This window comes from Glandiceps talaboti, chromosome 3 (genome assembly GCF_964340395.1).
Source record: "Glandiceps talaboti chromosome 3, keGlaTala1.1, whole genome shotgun sequence".
Lineage (NCBI taxonomy): Eukaryota > Metazoa > Hemichordata > Enteropneusta > Spengelidae > Glandiceps > Glandiceps talaboti.
The window spans coordinates 29,571,455-29,595,581 of NC_135551.1; the positions used below are offsets into that span (position 1 = coordinate 29,571,455).

The following is a 24,127-nucleotide window of genomic DNA, read 5'->3' on the forward strand; positions in this document are numbered from 1 at the left end:
AAGATAATACAAAGAGAATACATATCCACAGTTTGATGAATGGCAAATATAATATACCAGGTTGACATTTTTCTACATATTATTTTGACAAATTCACTGAATTCTTACTAAATTTTCACAGAGTCACCACCTATCTACCTGCATGGGTAAATTGTGTACATGTTGACATTTTTCTACATATTATTTTGACAAATTCACTGAATTCTTACTAAATTTTCACAGAATCGCTACCTATTTAACTACCTGGGTAAATTTTCAGTTTCCCAGTACTGTTGGCTGACTGAGTTGATAGAGGAATTGCTGGCTACTGATCTCAATGATGGAGTTGTTGGAGTTGTTGGTGTGGTAACAGACTGGTTTCCATGACTACCCTGACTGCTTCCTGGAACTGATTTTCTCTCATCCTTGCCTGTCAGATAAAACACAATTACGTGTACAAAATGGTTGTGATAAAGACAAGTGTGACAACACACATCTTTTTATTGTGTGCAACTATAGACATTATAGTCTGAAAGGATTAGTTGTTGGTCTACTTATGTCACCACTTGATACTCTCGGAACATATTATATTAACAGAAAAAATGCCTGGATTTTTCAGCTACAGAGACTAAGGTGCTAAATTCGATAGTTATGACAGCATTTATCAGTTTGTGCTAAAAGCCTAGATCTTTTTAGTTATAGAGACTATGATACTAAAATACAATGGTTATGACAGCATATATCAGTTTGTGCTAAAAGCCTGGATCTTTATGGTTATAGAGACTATGATACTAAAATACAATGGTTATGACAGCATTCATCGGTTTGAAATTGATATGATGAATCGTTTGCTTGGTAGATGTAAGACAGGTCTCTCTACATAATTTATTTCACTTTGTGAATAAATGTACAAAAAACTGTGAATCTAGAAAACACTATGACAGCCATACCTTCATCTTCTTCTTCTTCTTCCAATTGTTGTCTAAATTTGACTGTAGTAAAATTAATCATATTCATACCATACAGGTTGTAATCCATGAACACCTATGTTTATACAAATGTACAAATGGAATGAAGCAGAATTAGACATTTGTGTGAATGCTAAATACTGCCTACTAGGGGAAATGTTTATTGATGAAGTACCCAACAGTGTGCTTTCTAACTAAGCCAATTTGATATAGAACTGTCTCAAAGCAGATTATTATCATGTACAATCATTTGGCACCATCTTTACTATATGCGAAGAAAAACCAAAACCACCCTCCATGCATGTGTTTAAACTTTTATCAACACAGCTGACAACTGAGGTAAAATTCTACATACTGAGTTATTACAACTGCACCAGTGTGCCCTCTAATAGTAGCCAAATTTTGTTGTTGTGAGTCAAAATGAGAGAAACTGGCATTTCTTGTGAGTCAGAACATAGTAAGAGATAGGGGAACAAGAAATTTTGGTGCATCAGTGGCACGTCAAATTGGCTTAGAGGGCACACTAAACTGCATAGTCAGTGAAATACAATGTGACATTACCTGTAGTTGGTATGGTATGTGTGCTTCATAAGGCTGGAACACTTTATTCATTATAGCACCACCTTGCAATAGATCAACAGCTCTGTCAAGCAGAAAAAAAACAGTGAGAAAAGAATACGATTAGGATGATGAATCTGAAAGATAAGACGGCCTTAATGGCGCCCTCAGGTGACAGAATTCTGAAAATAACACCTGAAGATTTACTTGACATTTTAAAAGAGATGATGAATCACTTTGAGGTGTGTAACCATTTTCATGTTATGGAAAACTGAACAAAACCATAAATATAAAACCATTAACCCATATAACGCAAACATTTTATGAATAATAATTCAAAATGAACACTGAAAATTGTATGGCAGACACACACATACAAATAGTTTAATTCATAGACTAGGGAAAGACAACTACATCAACATTCTGTTCGAATGTGAGTAGATTGACTGGATGACATTTAGAGGTGACTATAAGGTGGTTAACCTTTAACCTTTACATGTTGTACATTTGACATCAACCAATCAACTTCACCTGTATATTAAACAGGTATAGTGTGTTTACATCAGTAAAAGTAACAGCCTTTTCATAAAAAGTCCTGACAGATAGCCACAGTAGCTTAGTAGTATAGCCTTTTTCTTCCTTTCAGCCAACTGTATACATGTAATTCGATCATAGACCAAATGTAGTCTGTTATACTGGTGAGGTTAAGTGACTGCATTGGACAGTAATATGATACAATAGTTGTATACTGAGTCAGTTCGCCAGCTGGGAAGGAGCTAGAAATGTAGTCACCATTTTGAAAGCCATGAATACATAAATACAAAATGTACACTGTATTGTCAGTGCACAAGACTGTCTAATTGAGAACATGTAGAGTTATAACAGATCTTATAATATTGGGTATGTAAAGTAGAATTATAAAGCGCATACCCTGGGGTCAAAGGTCAACAACTGGTCATGTGACAGATAAAAAAACAAACATTTTTACCAAAAAAATGAACTTTATGGCTGTAGCATTCAATGGGATACTTTACAGGCATTCATATTTGCCTATATAGTTTATAATGAGACTACACTTGAAGCCAAGAGACTCGAATGAAACCATGTTGTTTTAATACAAACCTAGGTTACACTGACTAGAGTTACAACTAAGCATTGTTAACCACTCACTGTGTTTTTTGTTATAATGACAGTATACAACTTACAAGACACAGTGCTTGTTGATATTAAAGTAGACTTGCTCAAGTCTCTGGAATTTTTTCATTCTGTTTTTTAATAAAAATATTTTTTTTACCGCAAGTGTGTTCTTTCAAGTTATGTGAAAGAATGACCTGAGTGAGTGAGTACAAAACATTGAGGTGATGTATATAGTTCTTGAGAGACTATAGTCTAGCTGCTAGACAGCAGGCTTTCTTCTCGACACTCTGTTTCTGAAAGGTGGCGTACCATCGAGGGCACCCTCACTAGTGAACTTCGGTAGCTTTGACAGTGAACAAAACAGCCTGAGGGGCCAAGCAGTAAAACTAGGGAGACTTCTACTACTAGTAGTAGTAACTGAGACAAATTAAAACATAAAGAGGAAGACATTTCCCTTTATAAAACTAAAAATGACTAACAAACTGAAAACATTTGAAGTATTATAAGACCAAAAACAACCCCCCAAGTGACTTGTGCCAGTCTAGGTGATAAGGAATAATTACATGTACCTGATCTACCCAGGTATGCTGTACATATACAGATATGTATTTATTGAGGTTCCTGTGTCAGAACTACATGTATGTTATGTCATCAGTCTGACTCTGATCAACACACATGTACATTTACTAGGGTTCCTGTGTCAAAATTACGTTATATCATTAATCTCAATAATATTTACTGGGGTTCCCATATCAACATTATGTTATAACAGTAATCTGACGCTCATCAACATATATTTACTAGGGTTCCACATCAACATTACGTTATACCATCAATCTGACTCTCATCAACATCTGATTAGTAGGAGACGCTGTTCGTCTTATTTACAGAATTTGATGTCTACTGTGTTTATCATCTGTCATCTTTGTTGTTTATGTGTCAGAAGACTACCTTCTCTGTGAGGCAATATATGAAACAAATGGACTCTCATCCTTCAGATTGACTAGATTTTAACTAGGATATAACATACAAGAATCTCTAGAACTATGCTAGTCTGTAAGTATGAAATATTCGTGCTGTGCTATTAGCCAGCACTCGCGTGGTTTGAGTCAACCATTGAGAAGCCTGATAAGGCTGAACAACAGGACGTACATTTTATCTTACAATCGAACACATGCATGGTATGTGAGTTTTATCAGATTTATCTCTAGTTCTGAGTCACCTAAAGTTTTTAAACCTTAATAAATAGAAAGACAGTTTCATCATACTTTTACCTTGCTACAACATTATTTACCTAATCATTTCCTATGGGAGGAATTGTAGGCGTTTGTGGGCTGTGAAATCACACTACACTTTGAAAGAAAGAATGCTAATAAATCACCTACATGTACAAAATAGTACCAAATGTGGCCCTAGTGTACAATTAAAAGTATGGAAATACAGTTCCCAGTGGGTTTGCTTTCGTACTTGACTTGCATACAGATACAGCTAAAATGATGTCAGTTTGGAGTTTCATTCATGTGACACGACATTTAATACACACCCTCAGACAACTTCTAATGCAAAAGAAAAATATTTAAATCATCAAGTCCATGTCTAATGTTTTCATTAGAAGCCTGTTTCTGCTGCACTATGAAAGAATAGCAATGCTTATCAGTGTTCAATGTGATTGGGCAAAGGACCCTGCTATGTTTATAGTGTCTCTGTTATTGTTAGTCTAGAGTTGAAATACATTGTATGTCTAGCTCTGTGTCAAAACCATAATGTCCCATGAGTGAAACACCAAGCTTACATCATTTTACAAATGTAGCTGTAGGAATTACAATGTCCTGACTTGAACACTACTCACAACACTTGCATTGTATCACAAATGTTGTATACTTTTACTCTGGTATCATAGCAGTCAGTACTAAGCCAGTGAATGGTAACCATGGTAACATGAAATGGACGGCAATAGGGAACTTGCAATCCAGACTGAGCATGCTCAGATGCAAAGGACTATGGGATTATCTGTGGTTATTGTAGTACCTAATGTGGAGCAATCAATAGAATAAACCTCCTATAAAGGTCAGGCTAACCATGAATTTATTAGTTGTGGTTACAAACTATTTAACAATATAGTTTACAATGATGATTGGTTGATATTTATTTGCATATTTCCCATGATGCAACATTCAAGATGGTTTGCAAGTTCCCTATTGCTGGAAGGAACAGTGCTTACACCAGCCTCATATTTACTAGACTAGTAGTAGTACAATGATCCTTTCCACAGAACTCTTCTAAGCTACAAGACAGTATGAAAATACAGGGTGTGTTTCCATATATACAATATATCCCTACTCATATAAAGTCACTGCACAACACATAGCTCAGGAACTGCTACACAGGCCTAGGCTACTGAGAACAAGCCTAGGCTCAGACTACATTTGTGTATATGTAACTTGGTGCTAACATCAAGCTGGCACCAACACTTCACCAGTACATGCATGTGTTAGCAACCGAGAGGTTTGATTTGCACCAGCCAATGTTATACTAGGCTAACCCTTTAGAAATAACTCTACAGAACCCATAGTTTATGAAAATGTCTCTATTTCCTGGATTAGCTGACATTGGGTTAGCACATCTGAAAGGAAATCTTATTGTTTTTTGAGCTGTACTGTTTGGGGTATGTTGGTAGTTACCGTCTGGTGTAAAAAAAATCCTTTTATAATTTCATTATTTTCCCATGAATATTAAATGTCAACTGTGTATTTCTGGTAATGAAGATCAATTGAGGTTGAAGGAGGAGGTGGGTATTATTTTCCTCCTTAGAACATTACAACCCAAGGAATGAATAAATTAATTACGTCATTCCCTACCATATCATCTAACTATGCTTATTCTATCTTTCAGGGTGCATTTTGGGTTCTTTTCGGTGCACGTGATTTTCAGATTTTTGATAACTTAGTCATCTGATAAAGTATCCATACAATATTTTTAGCAATATGAAATTTGTCTCTGAGATAAAGACACAACGTAGTAAAAGACAGACAGAGATTATAAAACATTGATGAACTGATCTTGACATGTGACCTATCCCATCAATATCAAATTTTACACAGACATTCACTTCCTGCCACTCTCTCCGGAGGGAAATGCTTCTAATATTTCACCAGCTGCAGGCACTGCTGTATAGTTTCTTTGCTTTATTCTTTTACAAGAAGTGTTATCAATACCACTATTTGGCATTTTGACTGTATTTGCCAATACAGATTTAAATGTAGTAACAATGAATGTTCAAATCAACTTTGCATTTCAAATACAGATACTATTGAGTTTGCACTGAAAAGATAATTTTTTTTTCGTCTGGACCCAACTTGAACAATTTATATTATAAAATTAACACATGCATGGTACATGTAAGTATGAATAAACTACATTTTCGTTTGATCTTATTCTCTAGACTGTAATATACTGTATGTTGTACTATTCAGCTCTATCAGACTTATATCAAGTGATAGCTGATAGCATGGCATGAATGTTGTATCTTTAACCCCTTCAATACTGAAAACATTCCCGCCAAAATTGTTTGGACAAAATTCTTGTTATGTAAGTTTTTGGCATATATCAACTTCATTTTAGACTGGAATTAAAGAAATGTTACTTCCTAATAACGTAATATTATTGTAATTATGAAAATATTCATATAAATTGGGTCCCCATATTATTTAAAACTCGCCTCTAGTCATGAAAGGGTTAATATACACTACTTCTTTCCACCAGAAAAAAAAATATGACAACAAAAATAGTGAAAATTAATTTGAAAAGAAAATGTAGTATTTTTCAAAATGTATATGAAGTATATGTAGTGTATTCAAGTCAATATATTACTAGTATTGAAAGATCAATGTTTTGTCTACCAAGTGATGATTCAACATTTTTTAATCCATCAAATAAACATGAAATCAGACACACACACTAGTGACAATATTAACAGCCACATCACACATGTAAATGTTAATTTCATTTGACATCCTACACTAACATCACTGCAGACAGTGTGTTGACATTTTCTGCTTCATTGCTGCTGAGACTTCAATATGTGCAAGGAATACAAACACCATAGAATGAGTCAAGTTACAGTATACATGTAGCATGTTTTTTTGGATGCTTGAAGTGTGTTCGATCTTTTCTATATACATGTACTATGTACCATTTCTTTGGTTTGTCTATTTCAATACTGACATAACCTTTACACTGACGATGAACCATAGCTGGAAACATTTGTAATAACTTGATTATCAAGGACTGAACTAATAATACCATTTTACTTCCTATACTTACAAAAATGTACATGTACGTCAAGTATTATTACGGTAAATTACAAAGTGGCTGCTTGCCATAATATTTTTATTTTAACATACTGTATACAATGTAGGAAATGTATACTATCATGTATACTAAAGATCTATAAAATGAGAGAGAGAGAGAGAGAGAGAGAGAGAGAGAGAGAGAGAGAGAGAGAGAGAGAGAGAGAGAGAGAGAGAGAGAGAGAGAGAGAAGAGAGAAAGAGAGGGAGAGAAAGAGAGGGAGAGAGAGAGAGATGTGTGGGTGAATAATAGTGTGGGTGAATGTGTGTCAGTGCAAGAGAATATATATGTGAGAGAAAGTGTGTACATGTGTGAGTGTGTCTGTGTCTGTGCACATTTGTGTGTGTGTCATATTTAAACTCATATCCACCTTCAGACGTAAAATTACAGTCTGTTCACTAAAAGCCAAATATTTCAAACCTTGTTGAGTACTTACTTTCTAACGATGTAGGGACTGTAAAAATAGATCTTCATAAACGCTTGCTGCTTAGCATGGTACCCATAATATGGTCTGATAAATAAACAGAAGATAAAGTATATCATTAATTAGAAGAATTTGATAAGTTGTATGTCAGCAGAGACAGATGTCTAGATTTATACTGGTCTTGTTGGGGGCTAAAAATCTGGAATATTGTCTTTTATTATTGAAATACATGTACATCTACAAATTGTATATATCCACTGTTATGTACAATGTACACTTCTTGCAGTATGTGGGGTAGGAGTCTGTATTGAAGCTATACCACCATGACAGGGCACCCTCACACATCGATCAAACCCTCACAGAGGGGAGAGAGGAGGCAATGAGGCAGAGGGAGACGATGTATCTTACAGTCTAGTGGGGTAGGTGGCCAAGTAAGATTGATCCACTATTCAGTACACATGAACATGTGAGCCTAATAAGGGGTCACAGGTACCTGGAAGTTGATATTGGCCTCCATTTTGAGACTGTTACATGTTTACAATGGCTCTATCCTGTACACAGTGCCCTCTATGGATGGTAATCAGGGGTGTAAATATACACAGGCTTTTTGTTAAGGTTGGTAAATTGGTCAAATATATCTGAGTTCCATACCACTCTTTTTGTTATGGGGGGGGGGGGGGATGAGTTCGGGAAAAATGTATATATTTCATCAGTGTTCCCTACATTTGTACAAGTGTTTTTATTCAGGGTAGTACGTACATGTACATGTAGGTAAATCTACCTGAGTTCCCCAGTCATTTTGCTAGGGTTCCCTGTCACTGTTTTTGTTAAAGATAATATTAAAATACGTGAAATTTACCTGAATTCATCAAATATTTTACATGTATTTGGGTTCCCTGTATGTACCATCAGTGCTTTGTAGTTAGTAGGTAAATTCAACCTGATTTCCCAAGTATTCCACCAAGGTTCCCACCAAAGTTATATGGTACATTGACAGTGTAAAAATCACTATACCATTTACACAATCTAACTCAGTGTGAGTGTGTATGTAATTTATTAGGTGAAATAAATTTTTCATCGTTTACCCACAGGACACAACTGTGATAACTTGAATAAAACAAATCATTCTTCAGAACATAACCTTGTTCAATGTGAACTATCCCCTGAGAATGAGATGTGACCTTTGAACTTTTTAGTATACAAAATACATTGAATTGTACAATGTACATATTATGTAAATATTACTGAAAATACAAGAAAAATATTAGCATGGTCCTGCATATTTGAAACTATATCATAATTACACATGTTAATGATGTTATGGCACTTGATTTGTCTAAGATTTCTAAAATAATCAAAAAACAAAGATTTAGAATGAAATGACAGTAATGCTGAGAAAGTTTGATTGTGATAAATCATGGTGACAGATGGGAATACACAGTATATGTTACTAAGACTTCGTCTACAAATGAAACTGTATGCTGTGTTTGTTTTATCTCCTAATTTGACATTCACAATCACAGTAGCTTGGTTGATGGAATGCTTACTGTAAGACTCACAAACACAGTTTGCATATCAATTCACCCTAGCAGCTGACAACATTTATGTGTATGTGTGTATATAGTAGTTTAGGATACTTCAATGTTAAAGCAATGAAGAAGTCAAATCAGTGCTCTAAATTACCATATCAGATATTATTAGGGTTAGAATTTAGAATCCCTGTATCAGAAGGAGGCTAGGTTTTAGAATTCCTGTATCAGATGGGACTAGGTTTTAGAATCCCTGTATCAGATGGGGCTATGATTTAGAATCCCTATATCAGATGGGGCTAGGTTTTAGAATCCCTATATCAGATGGGGCTAGGTTTTAGAATCCCTATATCAGATGGGGCTAGGTTTTAGAATCCCTATATCAGATGAGGCTAGGTTTTAGAATCCCTGTATCAGATGAGGCTAAGTTTTAGAATCCCTATATCAGATGAGGCTAGGTTTTAGAATCCCTATATCAGATGGGGCTAGGTTTTAGAACTCCTATACTGGATAGGAGCTAGGAACATTTAGAATCCCTGGACCAGATAGGAGCGAGGAACATTTAGAATCCCTGGACCAGATAGGAGCTAGGAACATTTAGAGCCCCAAGACCAGATACAATATTTTAATGTAGAGGCTGTGTTAGAGAGTCTATATACAATATACTACTGGAAATAGGTATGGTTTAAGATTGCATGTACAATGTATGGCTGCAGTTTTAAAATTGAACCAGATAGAGGCTAGGTTTTAGAACTTCAGCTAGGTTTCAGAATCTATGTATTGGATAGAGGCTAGGTTTTAGAACTCTAGCTAGGTTTCAGAATCTATGCATTGGATAGAGGCTAGGTTTTACAACTCTAGCTAGGTTTCAGAATCTATGTATTGGATAGAGGCTAGGTTTTACAACTCTAGCTAGGTTTCAGAATCTATGCATTGGATAGAGGTTAGGTTTTACAACTCTAGCTAGGTTTCAGAATCTATGTATTGGATAGAGGCTAGGTTTTAGAACTCTAGCTAGGTTTCAGAATCTATGTATTGGATAGAGGCTAGGTTTTAGAACTCTAGCTAGGTTTCAGAATCTATGTATTGGATAGAGGTTTTAGAACTTCAGCTAGGTGTCAGAATCTATGTATTGGATAGAGGTTTTAGAAGTCCAGCTAGGTTTCAGAATCTATGTATTGGATAGAGGTTTTAGAACTCCAGCTAGGTTTCAGAATCTATGTATTGGATAGAGGTTTTAGAACTCCAGCTAGGTTTCAGAATCTATGTATTGGATAGAGGTTTTAGAACTCCAGCTAGGTTTCAGAATCTATGTATTGGATAGAGGTTTTAGAAGTCCAGCTAGGTTTCAGAATCTATGTATTGGATAGAGGTTTTAGAACTCCAGCTAGGTTTCAGAATCTATGTATTGGATAGAGGTTTTAGAACTCCAGCTAGGTTTCAGAATCTATGTATTGGATAGCGGCTAGGTTTTTAGAACTCAAGCTAGGTTTCAGAATCTATGTATTGGATAGAGGTTTTAGAAGTCCAGCTAGGTTTCAGAATCTATGTATTGGATAGCGGCTAGGTTTTTAGAACTCCAGCTAGGTTTCAGAATCTATGTATTGGATAGAGGTTTTAGAAGTCCAGCTAGGTTTCAGAATCTATGTATTGGATAGAGGCTAGGTTTTAGAACTTCAGCTAGGTTTCAGAATCTATGCATTGGATAGCGGCTAGGTTTTTAGAACTCAAGCTAGGTTTCAGAATCTATGTATTGGATAGAGGTTTTAGAAGTCCAGCTAGGTTTCAGAATCTATGTATTGGATAGCGGCTAGGTTTTTAGAACTCCAGCTAGGTTTCAGAATCTATGTATTGGATAGAGGTTTTAGAAGTCCAGCTAGGTTTCAGAATCTATGTATTGGATAGCGGCTAGGTTTTTAGAACTCTAGCTAGGTTTCAGAATCTATGTATTGGATAGCGGCTAGGTTTTAGATTTCTAGCTAGGTTTCAGAATCTATGTATTGGGTAGAGGCTTGGTTTTAGAACTTCAGCTAGGTTTCAGAATCTATATATTGGATAGAGGTTTTAGAAGTCCAGCTAGGTTTCAGAATCTATGTATTGGATAGAGGTTTTAGAACTCTAGCTAGGTTTCAGAATCTATGTATTGGATAGAGGCTAGGTTTTATATTTCTAGCTAGGTTTCAGAATCTATGTATTGGATAGAGGTTTTAGAACTCAAGCTAGGTTTCAGAATCTATGTATTGGATAGAGGCTTGGTTTTAGAACTCAAGCTAGGTTTCAGAATCTATGTATTGGATAGAGGCTAGGTTTTAGAACCCCAGCTAGGTTTCAGAATCTATGTATTGGATAGAGGCTAAGTTTTAGAACTTCAGCTAGGTTTCAGAATCTATGTATTGGATAGAGGTTTTAGAACTTCAGCTAGGTTTCAGAATCTATGTATTGGATAGAGGTTTTAGAACTTCAGCTAGGTTTCAGAATCTATGTATTGGATAGAGGATAGCTTTTTAGAAGAAGGGTTGATTCTACATTACATACTTTGTATACCAGAGAGACTCAGAGAGACCAGTTTTACATATTTTGTGATGGCGTGCATGAGTTAAACATAATATCTCACCAAAGATCTGCCTGATGCCTAACTGATGTCTCTCTATAGAGACTACACAGGCAGACAGGAAACAGATTGTCATATTGATCAAAGATGGTATTAGAAGTTAAAATAAATCAATATGATATGAGACATGGATAAATAATTCTACATTTCTCTCTCTCTGTAATCAAAGAAGTAAATCAATACAGCATAATAAACTAAGAAATACCAAACATTACAGATCGGGATGTGTGACTGTACATGTATTTGGATGAACCATACTGTACATTTGGTTTGTCACTCAGTAGATATTTGCATGAATCAAGGATGTATGTCTCTCATCCAGGTTATTTTGAATTCTATTGGTATACATGTACATGGGTTATGATTGGTAATACCCGATACATTGTAGCTAGCTGTGCCAGCCTACCAGTGTGTTATGATTGGCCATACCCGATACATTGTAGCTAGCTGTGCCAGCCTACCAGTGTGTTATGATTGATCATACCCAATACATAGTAGCTAGCTGTGCCAGCCTATCAGTGTGTTATGATTGGTCATACCCTATACATTGTAGCTGTGCCAGCCTACCAGTGTGTTATGATTGGTCATACCCGATACATTGTAGCTAGCTGTGCCAGCCTACCAGTGTGTTATGATTGGTCATACCCGATACATTGTAGCTGGGCCAGCCTACCAGTGTGTTATGATTGGTCATACCCGATACATTGTAGCTAGCTGTGCCAGCCTACCAGTGTGTTATGATTGGTCATACCCGATACATTGTAGCTGTGCCAGCCTACCAGTGTGTTATGATTGGCCATACCCGATACATTGTAGCTGTGCCAGCCTGTCATTCCCACAAGCTGAACTACATTGTACATGTACCATACATAGTCATATAAGATTATGTTGCTTTTTTACCACGTTTCACACTAAAATTGTCATGACACAGAATTGGAAATCTGGTATGGAAAAAATACATTTTTAGATGCATTTTGTCAGAATGGTTTTAAGGAGACCTTAGATAACTTTGACAGCTTTCACCTTATTACATCTTTTCACCTGCTCAGTATCATAAATTTTCTTTGCTAACATTAGGTTACTAAAATTCTTATTTTTCTTCTCACCTTAATATGATGCAATCTAAGAACAAGAGTCATATTTGTCAATATTCATATAAAGGTTAAAGATTATACATTTAAGCAGTCATTTCTCCAAACCCTGATTCTCTAGTAGAGATTAGTTCACATATATTTAATAGGTAGAGATAGCAATGCTACACAATTCTCATTAGGCCTAATAAAAAAAATTGTGTGGTTCTGATTACACTCAATTTTAGAATAGGTGTGGTACATGTAGGAAGATTTTTATCTTATTTTATTTTACTATATATTTTTTTCTGTGTGAGTGTTGAGTTCAAGTTTTCCATCATTTTCCAAATGGTCTCTGTTATTTATTTCTTCCTATTAGATGTACATCTATTACAGATTGGAAAGTTTTATTTTGTCTTTTTAAGTCGATGTCAGTTTCTGCATCCACTATTTCTCGTGAAACTACACATTTTTTGCGATATTTTTTTTCCTCGCATATGTACAAAAAATGTTTAGGGTCAGTAGTGAAAAGCTAGGTGGGGTCGGGTAACCGGCACCGAACAATTATATTTTTTAGGCCTAAAGGTAAAAGAAGTCACTTCTTCAAACCTGATTCTCTAGTGAAGATTAGTTTACATATGTTTCATAGGTAAAGGCTGTACAATTCTCATAAAAAGAATTTTAACAAATCCATGCAAAAACAACCTATCATTTCATCTTTTACAACTTTACATTGAAAAGTAGTTTTTGAAACATTCAAGTGAATGTACATCCATTTGTACATCCATTATCACTGCAAAGTGACAAGTAATGATACAATGCAATATGGCATCGAGTGCTTGGAAAAACATACAAAAATTGATGGGATTTTTTCAGAAATTTTCTCTGTCACATTTCAATTACATACTGTCCATAAGGGTCAAGTCATCAAAATCAGTTGACTGAATCGAGAGAAAATTGATCTACACCTTCCTATTACAGCATATTCAGAAAAGAGCATCAGAGATTGATCTCAACAATACAAGACTTATTTCCAGTAAGTTAAGGACACTTTTACTATCATGACTCAGTTACATGCAAATGATATGCAAATTAACCTAGTACATCAGCTGCAATGTACTTTGCCTCATTATGTTAACCTGAATTTCACTGCTTTTAATAAAAATAAATCAGTAGAAATAATTTGAATAATACGGGTCAGTTGCTAAACATGTATTATAAATTACAAGATTTGAAATTTAATTATATTTGTATTCAAAAATGGTATAAAAATAATGTGTATTTCTGTTGTGGTATGTACTAAGGTTAAGCCATGATAAAATAGATCACCACCATTCTTTACATCACCATATGTTTGTGATATCTAATTCCTGATGTATACCTCTATTTCATTTTTGCCGCCAACTAAACCTACACACTACATCTATTTTACGGTAAACAATGCTAAAAATATAGAATTAACTTATAAATAATAGAATCTTAGGAAATATTTACATTCAGTTTGGATTTTCTCAGTTCAATAAAAAGTCAAAATACACTTTCACATAGACTAGACATCTAATGATATTTTCTTGACTACGGTGAAAATTAAATAAATAAGCAACAGTTGACAGAATTTTTTGGAAACTTATCCCTTGCCATAAAATACAGTGCAAGGTTTTATTTTCATTCACAATTTTAATTTATTCAATAATGTACAGATATGTTTTGTGTATTTTCTACTAATTGATATAAAATGTTATTAAATTTAACCTGGTATATTTTAGCTAAATCATTGAGTTTTTGTTATTGTAATTATTGTAAATTATTTATTCTCTAAGTTCGGAACTAATACAAATTATAAACTGCTGAGTTTGCCAAAGACTTTTTATATAGAGTTACTGAGTAATGATTCCACCTTTAAAAATAATAAAAATAATAATAATAACATTAATAATATACTAATTTACATGATAACATTTTTTCTTTTATGAAAATTAATATTTTCTGGGAAGAACATAGACTTGGTTTCTGTTTTGTGTTGAATTTATCTAAAGGAATAAATCGATATACATGTACATGTACAGTATAAGCTCCCACAAATAACCCCTGGTAGAAAAATGATTAAGAACAGTTCCAAAACCAAGTATAATATTCTTACATTTAGCAAAAGGTCAAAATTATTCATATTGTGTTTGAATACACCAGTGTGGATGTTATGAATATTGTGACTCCAGGGTTAACTCCATGACATATATATATCAAACAGTGACATACATGGAAAGTATCCGAATCCCGGCATGAGAATATTACAATCACTTTAGTACTTTTCATCCTTCAAAGAAAATACAAATATACCATCTATCTTGTTAGACTCATAGTTCTGAACTATCAAAGACTCATATGAGTGTAAATAACACATGAGAAGGCATAAAAATATATTGTAGTAGTTCCGAATTCAGAGTTTAAATAACACATGAGAAGGCATAAAAAACATCTTGTAGTGGTTCCGAATTCAGAGTGTAAATGAGAAATGAGAATGAGTATTGCTTTCATGACTTTAGGCAATCTTTCCCAAAAAACAGTTTGATTTCTTTTCAGATTTGGAATCCATTTACCATGGTTATCATATCATGACAATGTGTATTGTCATAGTTCATTTACATCCATTGTAAAAGTCAATAACCACTAATCTATGGCAGCCAATCCATTTAAATTCAATTTGATCTTTAAACTCTGACTGTAATCTTAGTTTTATATGTGGGTTGTTCTTATCTTCAGTTCTTAAATATTACATGTACACATACATACACATCATGTGCATGTACCACTCTGCAATATTTTTGCTGCAGTTTTAGAATGCAAGTAAAACTGGCAGAGAAATCAATCTGTTGAATTAGGATTGGTTTGCTCTGTTAAATGAGCGAAAACTTAGTCCCAAATACACAGAAAACTATCGGTGTTAATCTGTAAAATTTCAGTTTTTGCTCACTATATTTACAGCTAGTATAACAATTATGTAAGGTCAATGATTTAAGTAAAACATCTTTCCATATTCAGTATTCTTATGTATCCCCATTCTCGCAAACTAGAGCACATATTTCAACTGAAGGGTACATTTTGGACAGTGCCATAAAGAGTCTTGTGGTTTACGACTGTATGTCCTCTAAACTACTAGCTGTTCAAATTCAGGGCTGTCTTGTCCTGAGAACTAAAATTTACTTTAAAAAATCTTTGACTACATATCAGACAGTTCCTAAAAATCCTACTTTTTTCAATTCATATTTTTTCACATTTGGAGTGAAATTGTGATGAATTCTAATATTATGTAAATACATTAATATGCTAATGTATGTAAAATATGTCCCTCTAAATTTTAATTTTGTGGAGAATGTTAATGTAATGCAAATAAATTTGATAACTTCATTAAAATATACCCTATCAAATCTCACTTTTGTGGTGTATGCTACTTTCATGCAAATATGCTAATTTATGTAAATTTTTCATCACGCCAACTTCCAAATTTGTGGAGAACCCTGAATAAACATATTTTCTTTTGCAACGGAAATCTCAAATGTCAGTCACCTATAAATAATTCAATTTTCTAACACTGTATTTTCCTCTTCACTTGCCACGATGTACATGTATGCCATCAATCAATTCTCTTATACAGTAGTTAATTTTTATATGTCTGCCTCATGATAGTATAGTGGGTACAGGCTGACTCTGTATTTGTGTATGTTACAGGAAGTTAGTAAAGAAGCTGATAAAATACTCCATAAAATGAGAATGATCAGTATGACTCTCTCAACATACATACATACTACTACATAACTAGGAGTCTACTAGACTAGTGTGATACGTGGTCTTACAAAATAAATACAACCCATCTCATCCACTCTTCATGCATGCATAGAAACTGTTACTTCCAGGCATACTTTAGTTCCTACAACTGGTTTCGTGACTTTAATATCCAATATAGATTTTGAGTTTGCTTTCCTTATACATATAAGGCCTTCATATTATAATAGATACAACACTTCATATTTACTGCCTTTCATAGACAGATTTTGGCAGTGTTATGATATTCCAAATCTACACTTTTAAGTTTCAGTTTCAGTCTAACATTTATATTTTCATGGATCGATTTTGGCAGTGTTATGATACATGTATATCAAATCTAACTTATCTCTCAGTTTCGTTTTTAGATTATCCAACTTTTTACAGACAGGTTTTGGCAGTATTATGATAATTCAACCCCTTCACCCTCATCAGGAATAAATACCCTTCTCACTTACTTAAATATAAGAAACAGATCAACCATCCATGTAAATCACAGCATCTTTTACAGATATTTCACAGTGTCATGGGAAAAGTATCAGCTCTGGCTTCCCAGAATGCACATCAACTGTTACATCCTGTCACCAATACATGTAAATCACATGACTAATTCCAACACTGGTCAAGTACAAAACAATCTATTACCATTCACATCTCTGTAATGGGTCTCTTGTCTTCAGGCAGATGTCAATTTGACTGTAAGATACATCACGTTGTTAAGTCCTATCAGACTTCTAAACCACTGTAAGATATGTTGTGTTGTTAAGCCCTATCAGACTTCTAAACCACTGTAAGATATGTCGTGTTGCTATTAAGTCCTATCAGACTTCTAAGCCACTGTAAGATATGTCGTGTTGCTAAGTCCTATCAGACTTCTAAACCACTGTAAGATATGTCATGTTGTTCAGTCCTATCAGATTTCTAAACCACTGTAAGATACGTTGTGTTGTTCAGCCCTATCAGACTTCTAAACCACTGTAAGATATGTTGTGTTGTTCAGCCCTGTCAGACTTCTAAGTTCAATTATTCAACAAATGATTGAATTCTGAAGTACATGTAAAAGTATTACATGTGCACATAAATATGATGAAGACTGATGTTTCTGAATGTCTATAACACACCTACAAATGTACATATGTGCAATGACTTGAGTATTTGAAACATACCAGTACATATATCTACCAGTACATAAAATTTATGATTTAGCTAGGTAAGTGTTCTTCTTTGGTTATTTTATTGTCAAGAAAGACGAGATGAATCTCCATATAAATTGACTTACACAGTTGCCATGGTTTTCAATATTTATGGTCGTTTGTTTTCATTTGTTTCTTGAAAAGCATTCATCACCATGGTTATCAGTTTATTGTTAAGTCACACACACACACACACATACATACACACACACTACTTAGTTTGCATGTACTCAGGATTTTCAGACTACGATACACATTAAGAATCCTTGCCTGGAGCAATCCTGGTGATATTACTCTGGCAATTGAGGTCTCAGTTTATTACGATAGACAAAAACTGAAACTGTTCAATGTGGTAGTTTACACAAGTGGGTGATAACATTGCTTCTGTTGTGTGAATCTAATCACCTTGTAATCAAGATAGTATAAACATTGGAAGAACCCAAAAATGTACCCTGAATGATTACGAAAGTCATCTGAAATGCTACTTTACTGTGAGTGTAAATAAACTAACATCCATTCAATAATTTATATCAACATGTCATAACAATATTTTTAGTTTGTGTCTATCTTAGTAAACCGAGACCTAGATTGCCAAAGTAGTAACATACCAAACTCTTTTGGGTTGTGCGATGTAACTGTAAGCCTGATGTCTGCCCTACCCTTTAACAATGGACTGACCTGGTGTTAACATAGGGCTGGTGCAGGCATTAACCCTTCCAATGTGGTTAGGATTTGGTGATAGCTATATCGTAAGTATTAGCACTGAGCTAGCCTGATGTTAACATACGGCTGGTGCTAACACATACTGGTGGGGTGTTGCCTAGTGTTAGCACTGAAATACATCTACATGCAGCTGGGTATTAGCCCAGTCAAGCCCAGTCCAGTCTAGCCCAGTCCAGTCAAGCCCAGTTCAGTCAAGCCCAGTCCAGTCTAGCCCAGTTAGAAAGTAATTCTTTAGTTTTACTGTACAGCCACCAGGGTTTTATTCATAAAGTTGATACACAATTAATATTAGTTTGAGTTGACTTCAGATGGTATATAAAGTAGGACTTGTAGCTATATTTGTATTATTCTAAGTTGTGATCCATTAAATACAGAAGGTTTACCTGTATACATACAATAGCCAGACACAGTTGCCCTTTACAAAGTGACTGCAAGCAATGTTACATGTACATACTGATTATACTAAGTCTGCAAGGTTTAATACATGTCATTTTTCCTACCTGTGCATGTAGTGGCTAAGTCCTACAGTAGGATTACTAGCAGATACATGCTGTGAATGTCAATCAATTCAGAGAATTCAATATTAGACTCTTATTCACTTACAGCTTTACTTGTATGGTTTCCAAGCAAATCATACTCCCTTTTCTCTTCTTAGTTACATGTAAGTCTCTCTTTGTGTGTATATGTACCTGTCTGTCTGTCTGTCTGTCTGTCTGTCTGTCTGTCTGTCTGTCTGCCGGTCTTTCTTTCTTTCCTTCTCTCTGCCCATCTGTCTGCTCTTTTGCATGTCTACCTCTACCTCTGTCCGACTGTGTTGTCTGTTGTTTCTCTAACCCTCTGTCCATTTGTTTTTTGTTTGTTTTGAGAGTTGTAATGGGAACAATTTGCCTGATTCCTCATGTTTTTTAACCAAGGTCCCCACCAAAATTATTGTTACATAATCTTGGTGGAGAACATTGGTGAAAAGTCTACAAAATTTGCATAGATCTGCATATGTTTTTAAAAAATGCAAGTTTAAAACAAGACTTCTCCTTTCTGTTAGTGTTATGTGGTTCTAATCCTGTACTAAAACCCCCTTTCTCTGCCTTACTGTCTATATCAGCATGTGTCTGGGTCTCTGTCTGTCAGTCTGTGTCCGCCTCTGTCTGTCTGGCTCAACTGCAAGCTTTCCCTTCTCACAGAAGGTACATGTATTGCTTTTATAAGCTACAAGGTCATAAATCTCAAGTACTAGAATTATGCCATAATATGGTAATATTTAACATAGACTTAGGTAATCCATCTTAAATTCATCAAATTGTATACACATTATACAAGAACATGTACAAAGTACAGTTCAAATTGAAAATTGTCCCTGGACTTGATTTTGAACATAACTGCCACTTTCATTAAGTGTCTATGTAGTATAATTACAGATCAAAATAGTTTTAACTATATAACATTAGGCACATCCGAATATCAAAATTAGGTGAGAATATTAATGATGAGAGATACAATTTATACAAATATTCATGGGAATAAACTACTTAACACAAAGCACACATATATTAAGATTGATATTAGATTGGTTTATATTTCATAATTTAGACATTTAAGTGTATTCACTCTAGGTATAATGTAGTGACCATTCATCTTGATTCAATTCAATTTATATACACAAATGTACCATACACTCTACATAGTCACAACTGTATGAAGCAGATTCAACATTTAGCAAAAAAGTGAAAGTCAAAATAAAGGAACTTATGTTTTTATCGAGTTTTTACTTTCAGTTATATTAACTTAGTTTTATATCTACATATTCAACAATTTCTGATGTACTAAAATAAATTCTTTTAAAATGATGCATCATCACTGAATTTTTATCTTATATATTTCACAATCTGCAAGACATTATTTAAAACGAATCAAATAATAGACTTTTTACATATTACCATGAAATGCCTAAATTTTAATTGAGAAATTATTTTCAGTTTCTGATCTGTTTTTTTTTATCAATGAAATAAAATCAGAGAGAATACTTTTTAGTTACTCATAGTTACCATAGTTACCATGCATATCTTTCTTAATCAGTCAAATGTAGGTTTATCTAGGCAAAACAACCAATTTCTTTTTTCAGAGAAAATTCATTAAACCGCTTGAAAACATAGAAATATGTAGTATTCCACGTTACAATTAAAGAAATAATGCCACTCTAGCCCCCTCATTCCCCCCCCCCATTATCATCATTCATGTACATTTGTAATCGAAAGAATGTACAATACTAAAATTTAGGTAAATTTTTTGCATGCAGACATGATTTGAAAAACAATAGTATTGTAAGCCAGCACCCCTTCAACCATTGTTCACGTAATTGAAAGTATGTAATATTAAAATTTAGGTACATGTTTTATACGCTTACATGATTTAAGAAACAATGCTACTGTAGGTCCCACCATCCATGATAGTAGCCATGGGGGGGGGGGGGGGGGGGGGGGGAGATAAGGGGTAGTCGAGTGTATGAGATAAACATACGTTGACATGATTTGAGAAGCAATGTGTAGGCCTCACCATCCATGGTAGTAGAGTGTATGACACTAGCATTGAAGTACGTTGACATGATTCAAGTTGTCAGGGATGTCTCCCTCTAATGACATACTATAGTGGCGATATATAAATAATGCATGAATGGTTAGATACTAACATTCAGTTATTACATGCACAGTATAAAAGGTACATACTGACCTTTCATAGCTATAAACAAAGTGGTTTTTTGATGATTTTTTTATACAATTGCTTGTTATCTTTCTCATGGCTTTATTTTTGCAAGGTCACTTTGAAACAACACTAGAGAAGGTATACGGGTATACAAAATGTATTAGAAAGAGATTATAAAACTCTAACAATACGACGCAATGCTACTGTGAGACGATAAAATTAGCAATAAATGGAACTCTATTCTACTTTCTAATAACTTCTTGGAACCATAAACGATATATTTTCCACAGCTAAAATATCAATATTAGTTTTCATTAAACTACATTGTATTTCTAAAATCCTCTTTTTGTAATCAATTTATTTCATATTTACTTATTTATAAACATTGTTTGATGAAATCACATAAATGAACTTTCATTTCAATTGCAATAAATTTATTTATAATAATATTTATATTATGACTAATTTTTCAATATTTTTTTTATAATTTGACACTTCTATAATCATCACAATATAATTAATGTGAGCAAAATCACTCTCCCAGAGCTACAATTATGACCACCTAAGTGAGTACCAAAAAATCAAATGCTATTTTCAGTTTGCAACATGTCAGATACAACCTCTGTTCACAAATGTTTTAAAGTTTAATAAATTTGTTAATCGTGCAATTTCTACAATTATAGTCAAATACGACACATTAAAAATAAATGATTTAGTTCATGGTATAATATTAGTACTTTACAAAGGAGCTTTTTCAGATAAATTATTTAAATCTGATGGTAAATCCATTTCTTTCCAGAGGTTGCATGGGTTTTTTTTTCTTTAAGGAAAAGAAAGTCTGATATTCTGTAATTTGACCTCTTAGTATTAGGTGACCTTTGACCTTTGTATATCAAGCAGTAGATTTATCCTCCTTGCATGCCTTGGCATATGAATAAAGTTGAACATAAATTCAACACTAGAATACACCCTAGAGGGTGTCAATCTTTCAACCCCTATTTCAAATCTCAATCCCTATTTCAAATCTGAGAGACATGAATCATACGTGTTACTTCCAATATGAATAATTGGGGGTAATTTTGTCCTTGTTTTGCATCTACCACAAAAAATAATTTTGTATTTCACAATAATCACAATTGGCTGAGATACTAATGCAGATGTCTAAAAACACTGACAGGCAAAAAATACTATATTTCGTTGACAGTGCATTGTATGATGTGCCACCCAGACAGATGGAATTTTGATGGTGACTCTACTGACTGATCAAAGCCCTCAGGGGTTAACTACTATAACCTCTGAACTAGTCTTTTGCTTTTTACACTGCTCACATCTGTACAAGTATTTGTGCAGTTCTGAACCATTGAATGTCAGGTCATTTGTAGTGCTGCCGGATCATTCCATTCACTATGTAGGGGAAAGGGGTGGAAGTTGTACAGGGGTATCATGGTACCCTTGGGTAGAAGGAGAGCAGTTACAAATTTACAAATAACCATGCAGTTCATCGGGGGTTCTTTTTCAAAACTCAAGATCCTACCTCCTACATGTACATCAGGCAGGGCGGTTTCATGTCTACACTTTGAACAAAAAATGATAAAGTCACGCTTTAAAATATAGGAAAGATCACATCACGTTGAAGATACCTTCTGTACATGTATGTGTACTATCAGTAAGTCAGGATAGTTTCGAAAGACCTCCTGTAGGTATCCTAAGTCAGGGTGTTTTCAGGAGACCTCCTGTAGGTGTCCTAAGTCAGGATAGTTTCGAAAGACCTCCTGTACAATGTACATGTAGGTGTCCTAAGTCAGGATGGTTACAGGAGACCTCTTGTACATGTCACAAGTCACAAAGGTTTCCTGACCCATCTACATGTACATAGAGACCACACTAACTCTGACCGCAGGTAGGAATTAGAAAGTTTGTTTCAGTGTTTTGCATTTTTTGAATACTTACATTCCTGACACAAGACTGACTTTAAAGACATGTTGGACGGTAGATGATGCCTTGCCTACAGCCACTTGAAGTGCATGGTCAATACTGCTGGCAAACTGACGTAGATATCGCTCCATGGGTTCGGTGCCATCATATGGTACATAGATGTATGGAAATATACCATGAAGATGTAGACATGTCTTCTGACCTGTAAGAAATCAAAAAATACTTTATTCTCTTGGTTTTAATCTCAGTTAATAAAGTAGTAGTCATGTATTGTTGTGATGTAAAATGACTAGCGTATAAATCCATATTGGTTGTTTGAGTGTGTTCAACTTGGCTTGCATGTGATATAATCTACTTTAAGATGTAGGGGAACACCACTCTAGGAAATACAGACATTTTCATAACATATGGGTTCTGGAGAATCATTTTGCAATAGCCCATACCAAAGATACGCACAAGATCAACAAGGTTTCAAATATTGAACTTTCATTCAAACAGTTAATCCAGTGATCATACATGCTGAGAATACCATAATTATAATATAAATATTACATTTATAGTTATACACATAGATAATCCTACAATATAATATTTTTTAAAGATTAAAGATTAAATCAAAATGATTTTAAAGTCTTAACAAAAAGTACAAAAAGTAATTTACCGATACTTAATCAGGGATAAGCAAATTATTCACCACATGCTGGTGAGGTGTTAGAGCCAGCCTAATGTTGACACCGGGCTAACCCAGCATTAGCCGAGACAGTGAATCTTAAGTTGTACTATACATATACATATAGCATACAGTACATGTACATTTGTAAGTTACAAACATCAACCCAACTAACAAGTACTTTATATGTAAGTTAAAAACATCAACCCAACTAACAAATACTTTACATGTAAGTTACAAACATCAACCCAACTAACAAGTACTTTACATGTAAGTTACAAACATCAACCCAACTAACAAATACTTTACATGTAAGCTACAAACATCAACCCAACTAACACAAGTACTTTACATGTACACTACAAACATCAACCCAACTAACAAGTACTTTACATGTAAGTTACAAACATCAAACCCAACTAACAAGTACTTTACATGTAAGTTACAAACATCAACCCAACTAAC

At 34.4% G+C, this 24,127-nt stretch overlaps 1 protein-coding gene across 1 annotated transcript in view; it reads right to left on the minus strand.

Annotated features, from left to right (window-relative positions):
• LOC144433364 (DNA polymerase zeta catalytic subunit-like) overlaps window positions 1-24,127 on the minus strand; it is a 63,956-nt gene that overhangs the window by 27,016 nt on the left and 12,813 nt on the right. Inside the window, exons 2-6 of the mRNA XM_078121669.1 lie at window positions 23,008-23,194; window positions 7,428-7,502; window positions 1,509-1,590; window positions 930-1,023; window positions 244-409 (exon numbers count right to left, since the gene is read on the minus strand). Of these exons, the coding sequence (XP_077977795.1) occupies window positions 244-409; window positions 930-1,023; window positions 1,509-1,590; window positions 7,428-7,502; window positions 23,008-23,194 (604 nt within the window). The remainder of the gene's footprint in view (window positions 1-243; window positions 410-929; window positions 1,024-1,508; window positions 1,591-7,427; window positions 7,503-23,007; window positions 23,195-24,127) is intronic.